At 41.9% G+C, this 22199-nt stretch overlaps 1 protein-coding gene across 3 annotated transcripts in view; it reads left to right on the top strand.

The window, feature by feature from the left end:
- The window catches only part of LOC126482296 (transmembrane and coiled-coil domains protein 2), a 183931-nt gene that overhangs the window by 151298 nt on the left and 10434 nt on the right, over positions 1-22199 (top strand). For 2 of the 3 annotated variants that reach the window (XM_050106307.1, XM_050106305.1), the window contains 3 exons: positions 9227-9448; positions 15925-16106; positions 20214-20350. In XM_050106307.1, the coding sequence (XP_049962264.1) occupies positions 9227-9448; positions 15925-16106; positions 20214-20340 (531 nt within the window). In that variant the 3' untranslated portion in view covers positions 20341-20350. The remainder of the gene's footprint in view (positions 1-9226; positions 9449-15924; positions 16107-20213; positions 20351-22199) is intronic. The other variant, XM_050106306.1, reaches the window with a different exon arrangement.

The following is a 22199-nucleotide window of genomic DNA, read 5'->3' as shown; positions in this document are numbered from 1 at the left end:
CCTCCATTTCCCATATGGAAACATTGGTGCAGGCTATGGTTAACCAGCTGTTGAAATTTGGAACACCAGAGACTAAAGTAATGGACCCAGGCACTAACTTTATGTATGAGCTATTGAAGCAGTTATGCCTATTACTGTGCATAAAGAAGTTACAATCTAGTGCACTACAGCTGCAAGTGAACAGCAGAACTGAAAGTTCACAGGACAGTGGGGAAAATGTTGAGTTATGATGTAAATAGTAGCTGCAATAATTGGAATGCCCTTCTATGTCGTGCCATATATTACTTGAAAATCAGCAAAAACATGGGGTTATCCTTCTACGAGGTTGTTTTTTGCCAAAACATGTGATCTCCTTTTGGATTATTCCAACTTACTGTGGGAGGAGATACATCTTCTATTCGAGATTTTGCTAAAAAGTTAAAACACATCTGGTTTTAGGACAAAAAGATGAAGGCTGCATAAAGACAGGAAGACACCCACAATGAGAAGGCAAAATTGTCTTCTTACCACTTCGGACAGTGGGTATGGTTATCTAACCCTTACATGCCAAAGGTGAAAACTAAAAATTCATTTCATATTACCAAGGGCCCTTCCAGGTTACCTGCCACCATCACCAGAACCATTGTTCTAAACACCAATTACTCTCAATTAACCCACCTGCCAGACCTACCCTTAGAGATATTGCCCAAGGAAGTCATAATCTTCTTAAATAGCACTCTGTACCTGACTCATTGGCTTCATTGGACCAGATTATAGCAGCAGTAAATGGTTGCATGATGATGGAATCATAATAGTAGTAGTAGTAGTAGTAGTAGTAGTAGTAAGTTAAGTTGTGAAGGGGGAAAAGCAAAGGTAGACCTAGAATCTTTGTGTTTAATTAACCACCACAAGAATGAGATGGTGTATGTAACAGAACATAAAAAGGAGAGTAAGAACAAGCCAAGGAGAAAAGTCACAAAAAAATTGTTACACTCAGACTTTGTGCAGTAGAATATCAAATGTCTCCTTGCGGGTGCGGGGGTTATAGTATGCCTGAGGTATTCCTGACTGCCGTAAGAGGCGACTAAAATGAGTCTCACATGTTTCAGCCTTTGTGATTGTCCCCTGTCGGGTTTGACCTCCATTTTTCCAAATTTTCCTGAAGAGCGAGCCAATTGGGGAAGAGTGCCTTACATGATGCATCGTGTCCATCGTGCATTGCGACCTTCAGCATCCTTCATCATCGTGGCTTTGCTGTCCCGCTCATTCTCCATCTTACTGGGTGTATTTTCCTCCATCCACTATGCAGCATTGTTTTGTGTATCAACAATGACCAGGACTTCTTTGCACCTCAAATCCCGCACAGTAGCCAGTCTGCTGAATCTTGCACTGTTAACTCCCCGTGTATGCCAAGGAGTAGGTGCCCATCACCCTGGGACATCGGAACTCCCGGCAATGGCCATCCTGCGAGGTGGCCTTGGCTGAGAGTGGTTGGCATCAGGGTGGATGACACGCCATGAAGCGTACTAAGTCATCTCTTGCTGGTGGTCCAACACCAGCACTCTCTAAGCGGTCGAGGTCTAACTTCAATGCGAAGAAGTATGATACCAAATAGTTCCCCTCCCTGGCCACACCATGGGAAGAACGCAAGGCTAAGGATAAGGATGGCAGCAAACCTTATTTGCCCCGGTACCTCATATATATGAGCTGATGGGGAATCTTCATGGGAGCATTTAGAGGACAAGTTTGGGGAGGTGGAGAGATTGTCCAAAATGTGATCCAGGTCAGTCTTGATAAAAACAGCATCCTCTGCCCAGTCAGAGGCATTACTCACCTGTGACAATCTGAGGGATGTTTCTGTTTCCATCACGCCCCATAAGAGCTTAAATATGGTCCAGGGTATTGCACTACTGGACATTAAAATTCGTACACCAAGAAGAAATGCAGATGAAAAACGGGTATTCATTGGACAAATATACTAGAACTAACATGATTACATTTTCACACAATTTGAGTGCATAGATCCTGAGAAATCAGTACCCAGAACAACTACCTCTGGCCGTAATAACGGCTTTGATATGCCTGGGCACTGAGTCAAACAGAGCTTGGATGGTGTGTACAGGTACAGCTGCCCATGCAGCTTCAACACGATACCACAGTTCATCAAGAGTACTGACTGGCGTATTGTGACGAGCCAGTTGCTCAGCCACCATTGACCAGACGTTTTCAATTGGTGAGAGATCTGGAGAATTTGCTGGCCAGGGCAGCAGTCGAACATTTTCTGTATCCAGAAAGGCCCGTTCAGGACCTGCAACATGTGGTCGTGCATTATCCTGCTGAAATGTAGGGTTTCGCAGGGATCGAATGAGGGGTAGAACCACGGGCCGTAACACATCTGAAATGTAACGTCCACTGTTCAAAGTGCTGTCAATGCGAACAAGAGGTGACCGAGAGGTGTAACCAATGGCACCCCATACCATCACGCCGGGTGGTATGCCAGTATGGCTATGACGAATACACGCTTCCAATATGCGCTCACCGTGATGTCGTCTAACACGGATGCGACCATAATGATGCTGTAAACATAACCTGGATTCATCCGAAAAAATGATGTTTTGCCATTCATGCACCCAGGTTCGTCGTTGAGTACACCATTGCAGGTGCTCCTGTCTGTGATGCAACGTCAAGGGTATCCGCAGCTGTGGTCTCTGAGCTGATAGTCCTAGCTGCTGCAACTGTCGTCGAACTGTTCGTGCAGATGGTTGTTGTCTTGCAAACGTCCCCATCTGTTGACTCAGGGATCGAGACGAGGCTGCACAATCTGTTACTGCCATGTGGCTAAGATGCCTGCCATCTTGACTACTAGTAATACAAGGCTGTTGGGATCCAGCAGGGCGTTCCGTATTACCCTCCTGAACCCGCCGAATCCATATTCTGCTAACAGTCATTGGATCTCGACCCACGCGAGCAGCAATGTCATGATACGATAAACCTCAATCGCGATAGGCTACAATCCGACCTTTATCAAAGTCTGAAACGTGATGGTACGCATTTCTCCTCCTTACATGAGGCATCACAACAACGTTTCACCAGGCAACGACAGTCAACTGCTGTTTGTGTATGAGAAATCGTTTCGAAACTTTCCTGATGTCATGACGTTGTAGGTGTCGCCACTGGTGCCAACCTTGTGTGAATGCTCTGAAAAGCTAATCATTTGTATATCACAGCATCTTCTTCCTGTCGGTTAAATTTCACATCTGTAGCACGTCATCTTCGTGGTGTAGCAATTTTAATGGCCAGTAGTGTATATTCCACAGGGACATTCTTGTGCAGTCTGATGATGAGCAGTGCGCCAATTTGGAGCAGCGAGGTGTTCAATTTGTCCGGCATGTTCATTGGAGTCTGTGGGATAATCAGTTTACCACCAGTGATTTCATTTTGGTGATACATTGCCTGAGAAGGTCAAGGTGATGGTCTACCGCTGTGACGTCAAGCCCTATATCCCTCCCCCGATGCGGTGCTTTAAGTGCTGGATGTTCGGCCATACGTCTTCCCGCTGTACTTCCAGCCTCACACGTCGACATTGAAGACACCCATCACATCCCAATACTCCATGTGTGTCCCATCTGTGTCAACTGCGCGGAGCATCATTCACCTTGCTCGCCAGACTGCAGGATTTTACAGAAAGAGAGGAAAATTATGGAATACAAGACCCTGGACCGACTGACCTACACTGAGGCTAAGAGGAAATTTGAGAGGCTACATCCTGTGCCTATGACATCATCTTATGCCACCACTACCTGAACAATAATAGCCATATCACTACCGTCAATTCCCGTCAGCTCTCAGAGCTGTAAGACTCCACCTGCCTCCTTGATGGTGGTAGGCCTATCCCTGTTGCTCCTGCACCGCCTACTTTGGGAGCAAACCCCCCCCCCCCCCCCCCCCCCCCCCCCAAAAATCATCGGTGACATCAGTCCCCACTTCTCAGCTGGAGAAGTGTAAGTCTTCTTTGGCTCCTTTTGCTAGGAAATGGTCCCTTGGGTCACTCCCTTCCCAGGTTCATACCAGTAGTAAAGCAGACACTTGCCAGTGGTTGTAGCATCTACATGTAGTTGGTCATAGTGCTTCACAGTCCTCCTCAGTCCCCGAGACTGAATCAGTGAAGCCCTCCCAGCCGGAAAAACCTAAGGAGCAGCGAGAGAAACCAAAAAACAAAAAGTCCCCATGCACACCATCGCTACCTACAAGCTCTGCGTCCTGCGTCTGAGCGTTAAGTGGAGATTCTGTTGTCTGCTGAGGACCTAGATACCGCTGGGTCCTCAGACACAATGGATATTGATCGCACAGATACTCGGTCAGTGGCAGCAGGTGACCCTGAGGCGTAACCTGCCTCCATGAGTGAGTGTTTCATGCCTTCCCTGCCTCACAATAACATAATCCTCCAGTAGAATTGTGGTGTTTTTTTTTTTTTTTTTTTTTTCTTTTTTTTTTTTTTTTTTTTTTTCCCCTGCACCTAGCTGAGCCAAGGCAACTGTTAAGCTTTACACCTGCTTTCTGCATTGCCCTCCAGGAAACCTGGTTCCTGGCAATGCAAAGCCCTGCCCTTTGCAGTTGTAAGGGATATTACAAGAACCATAGTGAATACAATAGTATCAGGTGGAGTTTGTGTCTGTCCTGAACTCGGTATGTAGTGAACCTGTGCTCCTTCAAACTCGTCTTGAAGTTGTGGCTGTTAGGAAAGGACGACACAGGAAATAACTGTCTGCAACGTATATCTTCCTCCAGATGGAGCAGTAGCCCTGAACGTATTGGATGCCCTGATTCAACAACTCCCTAAACCTTTCCTACTTTTGCAGATTTTAACACCCATAACCCCTTGTGGGTTGGTACCATGCTTGCTGGCAGAGGTAGAGATGTCAAAAACTTACTGTCTCAGTTTGACCTCTGCCTCCTAAATGCTGGGGCCACTACACACTTAAGTGTCACTCATGGTACTTACTCAGCTATTTATTTATCACTCTGCAGCCCAGGACTTCTCCCATCTGTCAACTGGAGATCCCACGTTGACTTGTGTGGTAGTGACCACTTCCCCATCTTCCAATCACTCCCCTGGCATCATGCCCATGGACACCTACCCAGATGGGCTTCAAGCAAGGCAGACTGGAAGCTTTAACCTCTGCCGTCACGGTTTAATCTCCCCCCATGGTAACATCAATGTGATGGTTGAGTGAGTCGCCAGGACAATAATTTCTGCAGCGGAAAATGCGATCCTTTGTTCCTTAGGGTGCCCCCAGCAAAAGACAGTACCTTGGTGGTCGCCGGAAATTGCTGAGGCCATTAAAGATCGTAGGCGGGCTCTACAGTGACACAAGTGGCACCCTTCCCTGGAGCATCTAATAGCTTTTAAACGGCTCTGTGCCCGCATTCGCCAGCTTATAAAAAGACGGGAAGAGAGTCCTGGGACCGGTACATCTCAAGCATTGGGTGCCATACTTCACCTTCCCAAGTCTGGACGAAGATCAGACATGTTTTTGGGTATTAGACCCCAACAGGTGTCCCTGGCGTTAACATAAATGGCATGTTATCTACCGATGCAAACACGATTGCTGAGCACTATGCTCGAGCCTCTACATCGGAGAATTATCCCCTGGCCTTAAGCACTCTCAAACAGCGGATGAAAGGGAAGGTCCTTTGTTCACTACACACCACAGTTAACCCTCTTCCATCCAACTACAAGCGACATTTCCTCATCATCTTCAACCGGATCTGGTGCGATGGTGTCTTTCCATCGCAATGGCAGGAGAGTACCATCATTCCAGTGCTCAAACCCAGTAAAAACACGCTTGATGTGGATAGCTATCAGCCCATCAGCCTCACCAACGTTCTTTGTAAGCTGCTAGAATATGCGGTGAGGTGGTGGTTGTGTTGGCTCCTGGAGTCACATGGCCTACAGACTCCATTCCTGAGCTGTTTCCACCAGGGTCACTCTACCACTGATAATCTTGTGTCCCTCGAGTTCACCATCCGCACAGCCTTTTTCAGATCCAGCACCTGGTTGCCATCTTTTTTGCCCTATGAAAAGCTTACAACATGTTCTGGCAACATCATATCCTTGACTCATTATATGAGTGGGGTCTCCGGGACCCACTCCCAATTTTTATCCAAAATTTCCTGTCGCTCCGTACTTTCCATGTCAAAGTTAGTGCCTCCCATAGCCCCCCCACATCCAGGAGAATAGGGTCCCGCGGGACTCCATATTGACTGTATCTCTATTTTTAGTGGCCGTTAATGGTCTAGCAGCAGCTGTAGGGCCATCGGTATCACCTTCTCCGTATGCAGACAACTTCTGCATTTCGTACTGCTCCTCTAGTACTGGTGTTGCAGAGCGGCACCTACAGGGAGCCATCCACAAGGCACAGTCATGGGCTCTAGCTCACGGCTTCCAGGTTTCAGCTGCAAAGTCATGTGTCGTGCACTTCTGTCGGTGTCATACTGTTCATCCTGAACCAGAACTTTACCTTAATAATGATCCACTCACTGTAGTGGAGACATATTGATTCTTAGGACTGATTTTCGAAGCAGAATTGACTTGGCTCCCTCATCTTCGTCAGCTTAAGTGGAAGTGCTGGCAGCACCTCAATGCGCTCTGCTGTCTGAGCAACACTTAACTTTGGTGCGGATCGCTCTAAGCTGCTGCAGCTCTACAGAGCCTTTGTTCAATTGACTATGGGAGTCTGATTTATGGTTTGGCGGTGCTCTCAGTGTTGCGTTTACTCAACCCAGTGCACCACCGTGGTGTTTGACTAGTGACGGGAGCTTTTAGGACAAATCCAGTGACCAGCGTCCTGGTGGAGGCCACAGGCATTGAACTTGCTGACAGGCTAGCCAAACAGGATACGCGGAAACTGCTTACGGAGATCAGCATTCCTGTAACTGACCTGCGTTCCTTATTACGCCGCAAGGTTTTTTGGGTTTGGGAGGTGAAATGGCATAACAGTATGCACAGCAAACTGCATGCTATTAAGGAGACTATGAATGTGTGGAAGTCCTCCACGAGTGCCTCTTGCAGGGACTCTGTGGTTCTCTGCCGGCTCTGTGTTGGCCAGTCTTGGGTCACCCACGGCTATCTCCTGTGCCTTGAAGACCCACCTCAGTGTCGGTGTGACGCCCGGTTGACAGTGGCCCATATTCTGTTGCGCTGTCCTACTTTGGCTGCCGTGCGACAAAATCTTCGGTTACCGGACTCGTTGCTATTAATTTTAGCTGACAGCGCCTCATCGGCTGATCTAGTTTTATGTTTTGTTTGTGAGGGTGGGTTTTATTATTCTCTTTAAGTTTTAGTGCATATCCTTTGTCCCTCTGTGTCCTCCAGCCTAGTGCTTTTAGGCTGGAGGTTTTAATGTGTTTCAGAGTGGCTGGCTTCTCCTTTTCATTCTCATGGTCCGCCAGCCATGGTAATCTGCTTTCTTGTTTTAATCTCTTCTACCTGTTTTTTGCATCTCTTTGTGGTTTTCTTGTCCTCTTTTGTTCCTTGTAGTGTTTGTTGCCTTTCTGTTGTGCTCGTGGTTTTTCCTTACTTTCGGTATTGTACTGTATGAGGTGTGATTGGAAAGTTTTAAGAATGGATCAGCTACTGCTTACTGGTTTGGCGTTCAGGTACACGGAGGTTAGGGAGTGTGTCATTGCCTTGTCCTTGAATGCCCTCTTGACAGGAAATTGCATTTCCTTTATTCAGTTCGTTGTGACAGCTGGTTGAGTGTGGGTCTGTTAGGGCTTGTTGCCAGATTCTGTCTGAGTGAAAATGGACATAAAAATGGAGCAACAAGTTTATTTGAAATTTTGTTTTAAAACCAAGAAATCAGCTTCTGAGACTTAAGAACTATTGAAAACAGCTTTTGGAGATAATTGTATGAGCCAGTCAAATGTTTTTGTCTGATTCAACAGATTTCAAAATGGCCATGAATCATTTGAAGATGAACCACAGTCCGCCCATCCTTCCACCTCAAAAACGAATGAAAATCTTGTGAAAGTTCACGACTTACTGCACTCTGATCGTTGACTTACAATTAGATAGATGGCTGATGAACTTAATTTAAGTTTCTATGCTGTTAAGTCAATTTTAACTGAAGATCTGAACATGCCTCGAGTGTCCCTAAAATTCATTCCAAAAGTGTTGTCAAGTGACCAGAGACAATACTGACTTGAAGTGTGCCATGAACTGATCAATCAGGCTAAAAATGACCCAGATTTGTTAAACAGGGTGATTACAGGTGACGAATCATGGATATATGGATATGATCCTGAAACTGAAGTGCAGTGTTCGCAGTGGAAGACCCCAGATACACCATGACCGAAAAAGGCACGGCAAAGTTTGTCGATGGTGAAGACAATGTTGGTGATTTTTTTCAATTCTACTGGTATTGTGCATCATGAATTCACTGCTGGGGACAGACAACTAACAAGGAATACTACAAATGTGTCCTTGAGTGTTTGCGTGAAAAGGTGCAGAAGAAAAGACCATTATAGAAAGACAGGAGTTGGGTGCTAAGCCGTGACAATGTTCAGGCTCATTGTGTCTTCTCCATTGTTGAATTTTTGACCAACTTCAAAATTCCTGTGCTTCCATAGCTGCCATATTCACCTGATTTGGCCCCTGCGGACTTCTACCTGTTTCCTAAACTGAAATTTTCACTGAAAGGGAAACAATTTGACTTGATTGAAGACATCCAGGCAAATACAGAGAGCGTTCTTAACCACTTCAGGAAAATAATTTCCAGAATGTTTCCAAAAGTGGAAACACCATTGGAGTCAGTGTGTTCAGTCAGAAGGGGACTATTTTGAAAGAGATGCATCACAGTAGCTTGTAAGTACCACCACTGTACAATTACAAGCCCATTCTTAAAACTTTCCAATCACACCTTGTACATCTCATTTGTTTTATTCTTTCCATTGTGGGACTGATTTAACAGGAACAAGGGACTGATGACAAAGCAGTTTGGTCCCTTTGATGTAGTCGTTTGACCAGCGTTCATATATAACATTATAAGATCATGCCACCTATGCTAGGATGAGTAAAAATAGTTTTGTCTCTAAACCTTGAGAGTTATTTGACAGAATTGAGTGAGTGGAAGGTGATGCAAATTCATTGTGTTGGCACTCATCGATTGCTGTACACTTGTTTGCCAGCTATGCTAGGACTCGAACTACTTTCAAAATGCAACATTTCTTTCCTCAATGCCTACAGCAGTCACTGCAGCAGGAGGTGAGTTTCCTAAGCCAGGCATTGACAGAAGAACGCTTCCGCAGTGAGCGTCTGGAGGAGCAAGTCAACGACCTCACTGAGCTGCACCAGAATGAAGTGGAGAACCTGAAACAGGCGCTGGCTGACATGGAGGAGAAGGTGCAATACCAGAGTGAAGAACGACTCCGTGACATCCACGACATGCTAGACAGCTGCCAAACAAAGGTAGGTTGATGTGCTGATGATGGCCATTGTATGTTCTGCTATTAGACTATGCTGACTCCACACTGGAACTGGTCTGTGTTTTTGATTTTATATATTATTTATTTTTCTGTTAATGAGATATCTTTTTCTGGAATTCAGAAAATTTTTAGTTCTTGAAAGGCCAGTGTAACTTAAGAAAATTCAATCATTTTTCTATTACTTTTGTTTGTCTTACTTGTACATACTGTATAACATAAATTACAATTGGTGAAACACAGAGGTGTGTGTTTATTGTGTGAAGTACTATGGGCACTGACTTCGACCTGATCACAAATCACTAGTTGGACAACATGGAAACCAAAGAGAGAGTTAATTAAAACAAGCAATGTTTAGTAAAAGGCCACAAGACTTCCCTTAAATCACAAACCACAAAAACAATGGCAACAGACCAGAGTTACTCTAGAGGCTTCTTACCATGTAATTTCCCCAATGCTTGCAGGTTGGACTCGTAACAGAGTTGTCACATTTTGACCCAACAAGGGCTACAAATTGATATTTAGTGTACTGTAGTTCACCTGTATAATCATTTATTCACAAACTACAGTTGTGGGTGATTGAATTAGAGATGAAGACAGATATTACATTTGAGCCAAGAGTTCTTCTGCTGCCATGGCCAATCGAATAGTTTGGCCTGTCATGTCATCTACCCCATACTGACTATTCACACAGCAGTCAGTCATGAGTTGGGTGAGCCACTTAATATGGGCTCGTTCCGTCACTGTGGGTGCTCTCTACATGAAACATTTGATCCTTTAAATACCAGAGGCACCAAGTTTCTCATGTGTTGCAGTGTTGAGATTGAATTGCTTGTATGTTGATTTGAGGAAAACCTCTGTCACTCAAGTTGACTACTGTGGGCAACAGTGCATTGGTGAGAGGACTCACCATCAACTTTGGTTAATGGAGCAAATAGATTGTGAATTTAATGTGAGGTGAGAAGAACCACTGTGAGCAGTCTTACCATTCACGACCACCTCCTTGTTATGTGTTGAAGAAGCAACAAACTCACACACAACTCTCACAGTACATCACTCTGTATGGAGAATAATACTGCTGATAAGAGTTCTTGTGGGCTGACAGGCTGTGGTACATATTGTTACCTGACAATGGCAGAGTTAAAGTACATAAAAAACCATGTGAAGCTATGCAACGTGCTTGCCGACAGGGCATCATTTAGGCAGACGGTGAGAAAATTTAGAGAATCATCATTTGAAGCCGACTGCTGAATGATCCTGTTGCTACCAAGACACATTTTGCCTAAGGACAATGAATATAAGAGAAGTTAAGGCTTGTACAGAGGTACATAGACAGTTGTTTTTCACACACTCTCTATGCGAGTGGAATAGGGAGGGGGAAGACTAGTAGTGCTACAAAGTACCCTCAGCCACACGCCATACAGTGGCTTGCACAGCACATATGTAGAAGTAGAAGGTAGGTTTACGTGGGTGGTGTGTAGTCTATGCACAGTCAAATGCAGCCCCTGATATAATCTTTCATCTCCTCCTGTCAAGTGGTAAATGAACCTAATGTCCATTCCTGTGCAGCCTTTTCTGAGCCTTCACCATGCACAGGTGACTTGCATATTTATGATGGTGGTACACGACTCTGTCACTCTTGAGATTATGCAGCAGTGGTTGAACGTTCCTCTGATATGATATGATAGTGGTATTGCTTATGTGGTCCCCATTCGTCTCTTGATGTCAAACCATTGAACACGGGTGAGTGCCACTGAGTGAGATATGCTAGCTCGGAACCAGTTCTGACTAGTTTCTCAGAGGTTTGGGTAGAAGTTGTTTGGTCACTGATCAGGACAGCTCCTGAACACTTTTGGCGTCTTATCTAGTAATTGCCATGATGATGAGCTACAGCCATGATCAGGTTAACAGGGGGTGCTACTCACTATTAGGTTGGTACGTCCAGTTCAGTTGCTTATTTGTGTGTTGTGCGCAGTGATCTCTCTAGCTCCACAAAAGGACATATCACTTTGTCCTTATTATCACAAAATTGATGTATGATAAATATACAATACACACACGTTTTTAGATCAGATTTAAAAAGGCTGAGATGATTTCCTCACCTGTGTTGTAAACAGTTCGGAAAAGTTCCTGTCACAATGTACAACAGCAGTGGTAATTCAGTTATGCCCTGGAAATACGGCAATATTCATCAATGTCAATTCCATCATGAACCCTTTTAATAGCCTGTCTTCTTCCATAAAACTTGCAGTCCAGTATTCACTCTAGAAGAAAATGGTAATTTGATCTGATGTTTTCCCAGCATATTTCTGGTCTGAAGAATTCTTGGGTGTCCGCCCAGGTCACTTTGTAATTCCTCCATGACACTCCGGCAAACAGATTTATCGCCAACTTCAGGTGGCCCCTGATGTCTGCTATTCCATTCTATCCTATGTACACTGACCATTATCCCCTCCACCACTCATATCCTAGTGCTGTCTATGTGGTTCCTGCTGTGGTGGTGGTGGTGGTGGTGGTGGTGGTGGTGGTGGAGGTGGGGGGGGGAGGGGGGGGGGGGAGGGAGTGAGCAACACCCCGCTCCAAACTCGCTGCCAGTGTCCATGCTATTACTGTCAACTGAAGACCTCACTGTAGAGGATCACTCTTTGTTTTCTAAGGTCGGTTCAAGGTTCCACGCCCAACTTAGTTTTAGGCCACTATCTTTGTTGGTTACACCACCTTGAACCCTAATGTTAATGGCCTCTTTGATCTTACAGCCCAGAAGGATGAAGACTGCCTAAGTAGTTTGGTGTTGTAATAGTATGGTATGGTATGGTATGGTTTAATTCAGTGTGGCATCTACATTCACAAAACCTCTGCCCAGTGTTTGTTTTGCACCACTGGCAGAGGATTTGTTTGACCTATGGTTTTTTTTAAGGCCTAGCCTTTACTGGATGTAGTAGTGTAAAGGTTTTAGGTGTGGATGAAATATACTTTTAACATTATGTTGCTCCAAGATTCTGTCGACTTTTCTTGAGGTATTGCAGACAAACAGGATGCATTCTAGTGATTGATGCTCTCCTTTTCCTTCCAGCGGTTTTGTAGGTGCAGCCTGTCTAAATGCATACTTTATCTGGTTGTTCCTATATTCATTTCTTCAAAATGTCATCTACAGGTACCTCAGCTCCATTGGAAGGCTGTCTTGGTCACAGATGGATGGTGACCTCTGAACAAGTGTGCAGAAAAGCCTACACGCTGAGACTTGTGGTAACTGCTGGAGGCATGTAGGTAAAGATCAGTGTGTGTAGTTTCACTCCAACATACAGTTTACCATGGAGGTGGAACAGCATGGTCCCCTCCCATTTCTTGATGTCCTGGTGAAATAGAAACCAGGTAGCAAGCTGAGACATGGTGTGCTCATAAAACCTACACACATTTATCTGTATCTACATGCCATCAAAATTAGGATTCAAGATGGTCTAATCAACAAAGATAGAGGCCCACGACTGAGTCATGCATAGAACTGTGCACTGACCCTAGAAATGAAAAGTATTCACAGTGAAGTCAGCACCTGACAGTGATATGGCAGACACTGGAGGCCAGAGTTTGGAAACGGACACAAGAACTTTATTGTGTATATTTTTGTGTGAATATTTGGGACTGTTCTTGTCAGTAACTTTACCTAAATGTAACAGGTATAGAAATAATATATTAAACCAACATCAGTATTAACTATCTCCTCAACTGATGGACAATTTACTGTAAGTGGAAGGTGTAGCTTTGTGATCAGGAATCATGTTTTACAAGGTTATATGATCTGTTGTTAGTATTTAAAAAGAATAAGGCACAAAAAGGAAGTTTTTTGAAATGCCACATGACATGATTCAAGTGGGCAGAAGGGAAATTAACTTTGACTGTGTTGTGTGTGCATTGTTCTGTGACATAGAAAATCCCATTTAGAATCTAATGATCTACACTATTTATAAATTAAAAGCTAGAGGGCTGTTTACTATTCTTAACAAAGCAAATACTTCTTTTCCAGAAAATTAATTACTGAATATTTAAATTTTGCTAATTCTTAGTTGATGTGCAAGATAAAAGCAATCATCCTGGATAATTGCAATGTCAAGGATTGTAAGGTTGTTATGGTCAAAAAAAGATTATTATTACCACCAATTTCAGCAGTACCTTCTGTGGCCGTGGCATATGACATAAGGCATCCAAAACACTCTCCTGTTGCTAAATCGCAATGGATACCATTGCTCTTGATACGCATTATATGTTTGCAATATGATTAGCGATGTAACAACTATACTGTGTGCAAGAAATTAAAAATAGAAATATGCTGTGGTGCCTATACAGTGGCAATAACTTAAGAAGAGCAAGAGAATGAATTCCTCTCTGTAGAGTTCACAAATAATTGAGCTGATGCTGAGGTGAATGGACTGCAGTTGTCACCTTTTTACTTGGTCGTTCATTGTATTCTGTCCTTTCAGGATGTGTCATGAAAAACTAATCTTTGTAGCTTTGTGAGGTCATTATGAAAGTGTTTGGCCTCACAATTAAACACCTTGTTTTCTTCCTCCTCGTCTCTCTCTCTCTCTCTCTCTCTCTCTCTCTCTCTCTCTCTCTCTCTCTCTCTCAGGAAGTAAGAGTTTTATCTCCAAAGGCCTCTTTCGCTCCAGTCATCTGTTCTTAAATTTCTATCTTCCATCGCTTCCTGTCTGTATTTTTCCCATTTTAGCTCTGGCCTTTGTCTCCTCTTCCTTCCAAGTGGCTTCCTTTGCTGTCTTCTGTTTGCACACCAGACTTTTGGCCAAATGACTGAATAGAAGCCTCTGATACATTTAGCAATTTTACATAGAACCAGAATTTTCTCTAGTTCTTCAGGAGTCTTTTACTAATGTATGATGGTAGCGGCTGTATGCTTTGCCCAGAGCTTTTTCTGTTTTTTCTTTTCTTTGTAAGTTATCTTTGCACAGAGATCTTTGCGTAGTTGCATGACTTCAATCATCTTTTGTCTGTGTGCATCTCTGTGTTCTCTTTTGAACTGAAAATACAGTAATATCTGTTTTCTCAGAATTTTTATTTTTTTATTAAACCACAGTGGGCCGTTTGTGTCCTTAATTCACTTACTCAGCACTTACTTCTCCAGGACACAATTTACAACCACTTTAAATTTTGTCATAATTCCTGTATGTGCATTCATATTGGAACTGAAAGATATCTGTTCATTGTCAGAGTAGCATGCTAACAGTGCTTATCTGCTCTTTCCAAAACAAAGATTCTCCTAGTCTTCTTGATGTATTTATTAACCTTAATAGCCATTGTGACTATATTGTGATTGCTAATCCCTCTCTCTTTATCGATGAGGTCAATAAGGTCAGGCCTGTTTGAAGCTACAATTTCTAAAATATTTCTGTTGCATGTGCATTGTCGCAGTAATTGGTTTGGAGAAAGCATTCAGAACTTCTTTGAATAATAAATTAGCAAGCTGTCAAGTCAGTCAGACATATGATGCATGTATGCAGGCCTACTAGCTACCACTCACTGGTTAGCCATCACATATAAACATCTCCCACAGTTAATCCTTTGTGTATTGTATTAAATCTTTCTCCGTTCCAAGGGAGCAGCTATTTCATGTGACTTGCATTGTCTATTGTCCAATTCTGAGTTGTACAGTTTCTTGTTTTTTTTCCCCCTCCATTTATGTTTGCAGCTTTTTTTATAGGGAGTGCAGTCACCTTTGAATTCAGTTCCTCATTTCTCAATTGTTTGAACAAAGTAAGTTTCCCTATAAACCATCATCAACTTTTGATGAATTTCTATTGACAAATAACTATTGAAAATAAACAATTTTTTATGACTACTAGTAGTATTCCAGTTTATCCAGTTGAATGAAAGACATTACATAGCAGTTTTAAGAATCTAGATAAGCACAGCTGTCGCACAGATAAAGCTGACAATTTATATTGGTGCATACCATGTATTAACATTTCATTGTCAAAATTTCATTTACTTTTAACATAGCACATCCTGTGATAATATTCTGGAACAGTCATTGTTTTGGGGCATGGGACTTTGTGTAAGTGAGCATTGTGTATGTTGCAAGCTGTGGAAAAACAAATGGTAAAGATGGGTGGTGACTGGTATCGATTGTTGATGCAAGTGCTAGACTGGACCATGATAGTGCCCTCCTTTCCATATTACAAATACTGGTGGAGATCTCTGTTTTAAAAACAGAACCAGGTGGCTATTATGGCCAAAAAACTTAACTGTATGAATAAGAACTGCAACTGCAGCTGGTGCCAAAATAGGAGAAATGTACTAAAATATTTTACAGATTCTTTGAAGAAATCTTTGTACCTTAACAACTTCTTTTTGAAAATAAATAAATGTATGTTGCTTGTTGATACACACTAATATTTGACCTTAGCCAAACACCAGTATAAGATTATCTCTCTCTAACATATTTTCCTACAGATCTCAAAGATGGAACACCAGCAGCAACAGCAACAGCAATATGTGACGCTCGAAGGACTGGACAACTCAAATGCTCGGGCACTTGCAGTGAAGCTTATCAATGTACTGCTGACTGTCTTGCAGGTCATTCTCCTTCTGGTTGCAACAGCTGCTGGCATTGTCATGCCATTCTTGCGCACACGGTGTGTAATCAGTAATGGCATTATACAGACGTCTGATAAACTTAAGTTTAAGCTAAAAATGTAGAACTTGGAAGGAGAGAGATCGTATTACAATTCAGAGAAGTTTTTGGTGATAAAGTTACAGAACTTTTTGTCTTCTACAGTTTTTCTCTGCATAGAAATAAAAGGAAGTGACACATCTGAGTTTGTTCCCTTAATTAATATGCTGGAGCCATCAGCGAGCATCACAATTTCTAAACTGTCCATTAGAGGCATTTGAAGATTATTTATGTATGTTAAGAACAGAAGCAGACTTGGTACCTTCCTTAGTGGAGTGTTATATGTTACATTCCTCCATTTAGGGTTTAGTGAGACTGCCTATGATCTGAGAAAGATAACCCCTCATTTAAATTCTTTGAATAAATAAATACATACATTTTATTTATATTAATTGTGCTTGGGAAACTTATCACTCATAACAATATATTCAGTTATAATTTATCATTTTCCTTCATAGAATGTTTGTAGTGCCCAATGTATTGCCACAAAGTGTAGAAGGATAACAGAAAGAATATCAGATTTATTACTGAATGTCTTATCCTGAATATGGAATGAAGTTGATAAAAAGTCTAAATAGGACTAACTGGTCCCATAGCTCAATAAAACTGTTTCAAATTTAGATGTATATCATTAGCTAGCATTAAGAAATTTTCTTCCAGCATTACCAACTTAGGTAAAATGTACTTTTTTGTGCCGTAGATCCATAGTGACAAGAATCCTAAGGATGTAGAGCACATGATAACAGTAATACATATCACATATTTATGAGAAAAGAGAGATAATAATGTTACTTACACATTAAATAAAACACTGTGTTGAATTCCTTGGGAATCCAGGTGGTTAACAAGTTAAAATGGAATCAACACGCAGATGCACTAACCAGGAAGCATTGTGGAGCACACTCTGCCTGTGCAAGTATATTTCATTGTGGTGACCTAAAGATAAGTGTGTTAGTTCATTTTGCATATTTTTGGTCTGTGGTTTTACGGAATTATGTTCTGAAAGAAAGCGTCTAAAGCAATGAAGTATTTATTCAATATAAATGGGAAGTAAGAATGTTAGATAGTTTAAAATATAAAAAATTATTTTTGACTGTGCGCTCAGCAGCCATTTATGCAAATATATGAAGTGTAACAGTCAGCCAACTGGTTGCAAACAACTTTTTTTAAAAACATATTGACAGGTTTTGGTAGCTCTAAGACTACCTTTATCAGAATGGTAAAAGTGACATGAACTCACATGACAACTTTTAAATTTTCGGCAACAGTGCTATTGTCAAAAGACATGGGTTTGTTCCATGAGTCAAGAATATAGGTCATAAAAAAAAGACAGTCAGTTATCAGAGTGATACAATCATAGTTGCAAGTGGCGGCACAAGTTAACTGCTGTAGCTGGCTAAGACCGGCACATACACAGTGCAAGAGGCATGAGACTAAACAACCATTTTATTAGATAACCATATTAAATAACCATACATCTTGCAGAGGTTTCCTTAAGGATCATGGAATTCTTACTAAAATTCATCCTTCCTTTATAGTTATGAAATGGAAAGAAATAGTGCAGGAATATTCTGCTTTAGTACAGTGCATCCTCTTCAGACAAGTAATTGTAAATGTACATTGGTCTCCACACGTTAGAAAGTTCATTATATACTAGCATAGCAATCAAAGTGCTGTCCCAAACTACCACGTACAAATTGGCAGCACTGCAAGTTACACACAGTTGTCTCAGAGAGTAGGATCTCTCTCTCTCTCTCTCTCTCTCTCTCTCTCTCGTCACACACACACACACACACACACACACACACACACACACACACAGAGTTCATGGAGTGATTAGCTGAATCCTCCAACCTGTATCCGGCAGAGTGACTGTTTGAGCTGGGCATGGTTGGGTAAACAACTCACATGTGAGCAGTCTGGGAACTGGGCTGTAGACTAAGAAAAGTGCCTACAGGCAGGGATATGACAGAATGAGACACTGACGTGGTGCAGGAGGGTTGCCCAACAGGAAGCCTACCCACCTTTGCCCGCAAATACTAGCTTCTTCCTGTCTTCATATCTACTACAACTTACATCTATTCGAGAATGCTTACTTTAGTGAAGCCTTCATCTCCCTATATACAATTTTTACCCACACACTTACTTTTACCAAATTTGATTTACTTGAGGCTTCTGGAAGTGTCTTATCAACTAATCCCTTCATGTAGTGAAGATGTGCCATAAATTTCTTTCCTATTTGATTCTGTACCTCTTCATTAGTTGTCTGGTGTAGTCTTAAACATTCTTCCTTAGTGATACATTTCAAAATGTTTCTGTTCTCTTTTTGCTTGAACTGGTTATCAGCTCTGTTTCACTACCTTAAAAAGTGACTCAAAGACAAATGCCTTCAGAAAAGACTTCCAGGCACTTACATATCTCTTTTACATAAGCTCCTTTCTTGTTGTTGACAATGTGCACTACATATGCTCTTCACATTGTATCATCAATTATTTTGCTACCCAAATAACAAAAATCGTCAATGCTTTTCATATCTAAATGTTGCTTGATTCAATTCTACCATATTCATTACAAATGTTTAATTTTTACTGATGTTCATCTTATAACCTCTTTCAAACATGTGATCCATTCCATTCACCTAATGACCAGGTCTTTTAGGACTCGTAGACACCACAATTATCACCGCTGCAAATAATGTATTGCTGCTCAGTGTTATTACACACATTATTGAAGTACTGATGTTTTACCAAACTCCAACACTGTTTATTTTAGTTAAAAGTAAGTTGTTAGTTTTCTTTGTGATATGTCCTGTGCTTAAGATTTGGCAAGTGTCAGCACATCCATAATACATCTTTTGAATTATTATTAACAATTCTCCCCAGTTGATACAGTGCTCCCATCGCTGTTTCGATGTCCGGAAGCAGTCTTCATATGCCTCTTGCTGGGTGATGCAAAGTGCCGTTTGTGAATTTTCTTTTATTTTTTCTGTTGTTGCAAGTCTTCATCCTTTCAATGGTGTTTTCAATTTTTGAAGTAAAAAAAGTCCGCTACAACCATGTCTGGAGGGTACGATGATTGAGACAGCACAGTGATTTCAGTTTTTGTGCAATAGTCTTGCACCAACGGGGATGAATGTGCAGGTGTGTTATCGTGATGCAAGAGCAATGAATTGTCTCGCCACATTTCAGGCCATTTCCTTCTCAATTTTTCTTGCAGATGTTGCAATATGTTCCAATAGTACCATTGATTAATAGTTTGTCTCTGTCGCTACGAACTTGGTTGCAACACTATGTATTTCTAGGTGCTGTGTCATGATTTCATGACATGATCCACCTGAGATGTCCAAATTCGTCTGCAATCTCTTGGACAGTCAGTCTTCAATTGACATGCACAATTTTGTTGACTTTCCTGACATGGGCATCCTCTGTAGATGTCGAAGGACGTCCTGAACAAGGGTCTTCTTTAACTTCAGTCCCACCATTTTTAAACCGTGTGAACTATTCATAACACTGAGTACGGCTTCAGCACTCTTTACTGTAGGCTTCCTGCATCATTTGGTGGTCTCTGTCAGGGTTTTCTTTGAGTTTCATTCAAAATTTAATGCAGACATGTTACACTTCTAAATCTGCCACCTCGAAATTTGCAAACTGTGTGACACAATGCTTTACTCAATACAGTACTGACCATTAACTAAAAGACATAAAACAATGAAACTTCTGGCAGTTACACATTAAACACAGGTGTGTGCTGGGATGCCAAACGCATTTCGCTCCAGCACACCATTGGTGTGAAATTATGCATGTTCCAGAAATTTTTGAAGAAACCACCTATTGGTATGATAAAAGGGTGCTTGTTATTTGAATGATGATGATCTGTGACAGAAACAATTCATGTATTGATTATATTGTGTTAAAAGCTATTTTCTGGTAGTTTATTTTAAAAAGCCCTGTTGCTGATATACACAACATTGATGACAAAATCGGTGTTCTTGTTACTTCCATACAAAGTATTTTTTTGTGCTCCAGAACAAGACAAATGGGGTTGATATTTCTTTTCTCTGTTCTTTCAGTTTACGCATCCTGACAACAATTATTTTAGTTGGTGGAGTGGTGTTCGTACTGAAGCAGTGGCCAGAACTAAGGGATGTCGGTAGCCATCTGATACGTCACTGGAAAGAAGCTTTGTCTGTGAAATAGGAGATTTAAAGTAAGTGCAGTTTCAAGTAATGGCAGTATATGGTTACATTTATAGCACCGATGAATATGACAACCAATGAAATACACACTTACGAGTGAAAACATTATTACCAACTGCTTAATAGCATGTTGATCTGCAAAATGCAGTATTCAGTCTGACATGGATTTAACAAATTGTTGGTAGGTTTCCAGAGGTATGTTGCACTGAATGTCTACACAGAGATCATGCAATTCCTGTAAACTACAGGCCAATGGTTTGTTGGTGCTGAGCTGGTGCCCAAAAGTAAATGTGTTCCATTGGGTTCAGATCAGATAAGTTATGCAGCCAAGACATCAGCATGTTCACTATCGTGCTCCTCAAGCTGCTGGAGCAGGCTTCCAGTGGCGTGGCGTGGACCATTATCCAGCTGGAAGGTGCTGTCATCATTGGTGGGAACATGAAGTGTAAAGGGATTCAGGTGGTTCACAGTGTCCACAGCTGTCTTGGTGTGTTCAGTTACTACTTCAGGTCCCATAGAAGCTCAAGTATATATCCTTCATAGCATAATATTGTCTCCACTATCTTGGGTTCTTGGCACAGTGAATGTTTCGAGCAGCTGTTCACATGGATGACGATGTATCTGGTCATGACCATTGATCGTGTGTAACATGAAACTTGCTTGACCCAACCAGGCATCATGTTTCCTGCTGTACAAAGTGGGCAAGTGCCCAGCCTTGTTCTACGATGATGGGTGAATGTTCAACACATTGTCAGTAACTCATGGTTTCACTATCCTTCAGCCACTTTCCATAGATGCTTATGAACAGTAGCTCATGAACAGATGACCAGCTTTTTTTGTTTCACAGATCTCATTCCCAAGACACTAGGCCATCACAGTGTGCCAGTGGATTTTCTGATTTGTGGTCCATATCATTACTAAAATGATTCCTCATTCATCTCTGCTCCTGATTCCTCATTAGTCTCTGCTCCACTTATATACATTCCTTACCACATCATGTGCCTGCAACGAAACCTGCCAGTCCGGTCGACAGGTGCTTACGAAAGGGGAGTACATAAGGAAAGGTCTGAATTTATGAGTGTTTAGTATGTTGTGTGAAGGTAATCAGTAGCTTATAAAAAACTGAAAAGTTTTGACAATTTGTTCTCTATAATTTCCTTCTGTTGCATTTTTGTAGATCTTAATTTTTTTTTTTAGTTTTCACTTGTTCAGTGGGCCGTTTCAACACATACCACAGTATATAGCTTGAAAGAAATGACAAAATTCTCAAATTATCAGGAAAACTTCAAAATGGACAGGTTTTTAGCATTACTGTTTTAATTTTACAATTAAAAAAAATTGTAAATGCTTTTTAATAGACAAAACATTACCAACCCAAAGAAGCTGTTTGGGTTGGACCACTGAATGACCTGTTGGCCCAGTGTCCGTAAGAGAACCTTATTGATTAGTGCTGTTCACCATCCTGCCACCTTCCTCCACCTCAACCTGAGCTGCTGTTGAAAACAGATACCTGCACATCGTATTGTGGTCCTATTGCTACACATTGGACTCAGTACTTCTGCATCTATACACCAGTAAAGAACTTCATTTTAAATGGGCGGAGTATTAGAAACTGCACATTGAGTGCGTCAAAGAAATGATTTGCAACTACATTTGAACTGTGCCAAGAAAGTGCTTCTGTACTCCCAGAACATGATCAAATTAAAAGACAAAATGTATGCGTGGGAATTCCACAAATTCATAGCTGAAGCATACTTCACTATTTGTCATACTGAAAAATTGTGATGGGACATCTGTTCAGGCACGACTGTAAAGCAGGTCCTAATAACAGTGATGAAAAATTATGGAAGGCTGACTGAT

Source organism: Schistocerca serialis, chromosome 5 (genome assembly GCF_023864345.2).
Source record: "Schistocerca serialis cubense isolate TAMUIC-IGC-003099 chromosome 5, iqSchSeri2.2, whole genome shotgun sequence".
Lineage (NCBI taxonomy): Eukaryota > Metazoa > Arthropoda > Insecta > Orthoptera > Acrididae > Schistocerca > Schistocerca serialis.
Note: the sequence above shows the minus strand (reverse complement) of the source record. Positions and strands in the feature narration are given on the sequence as shown.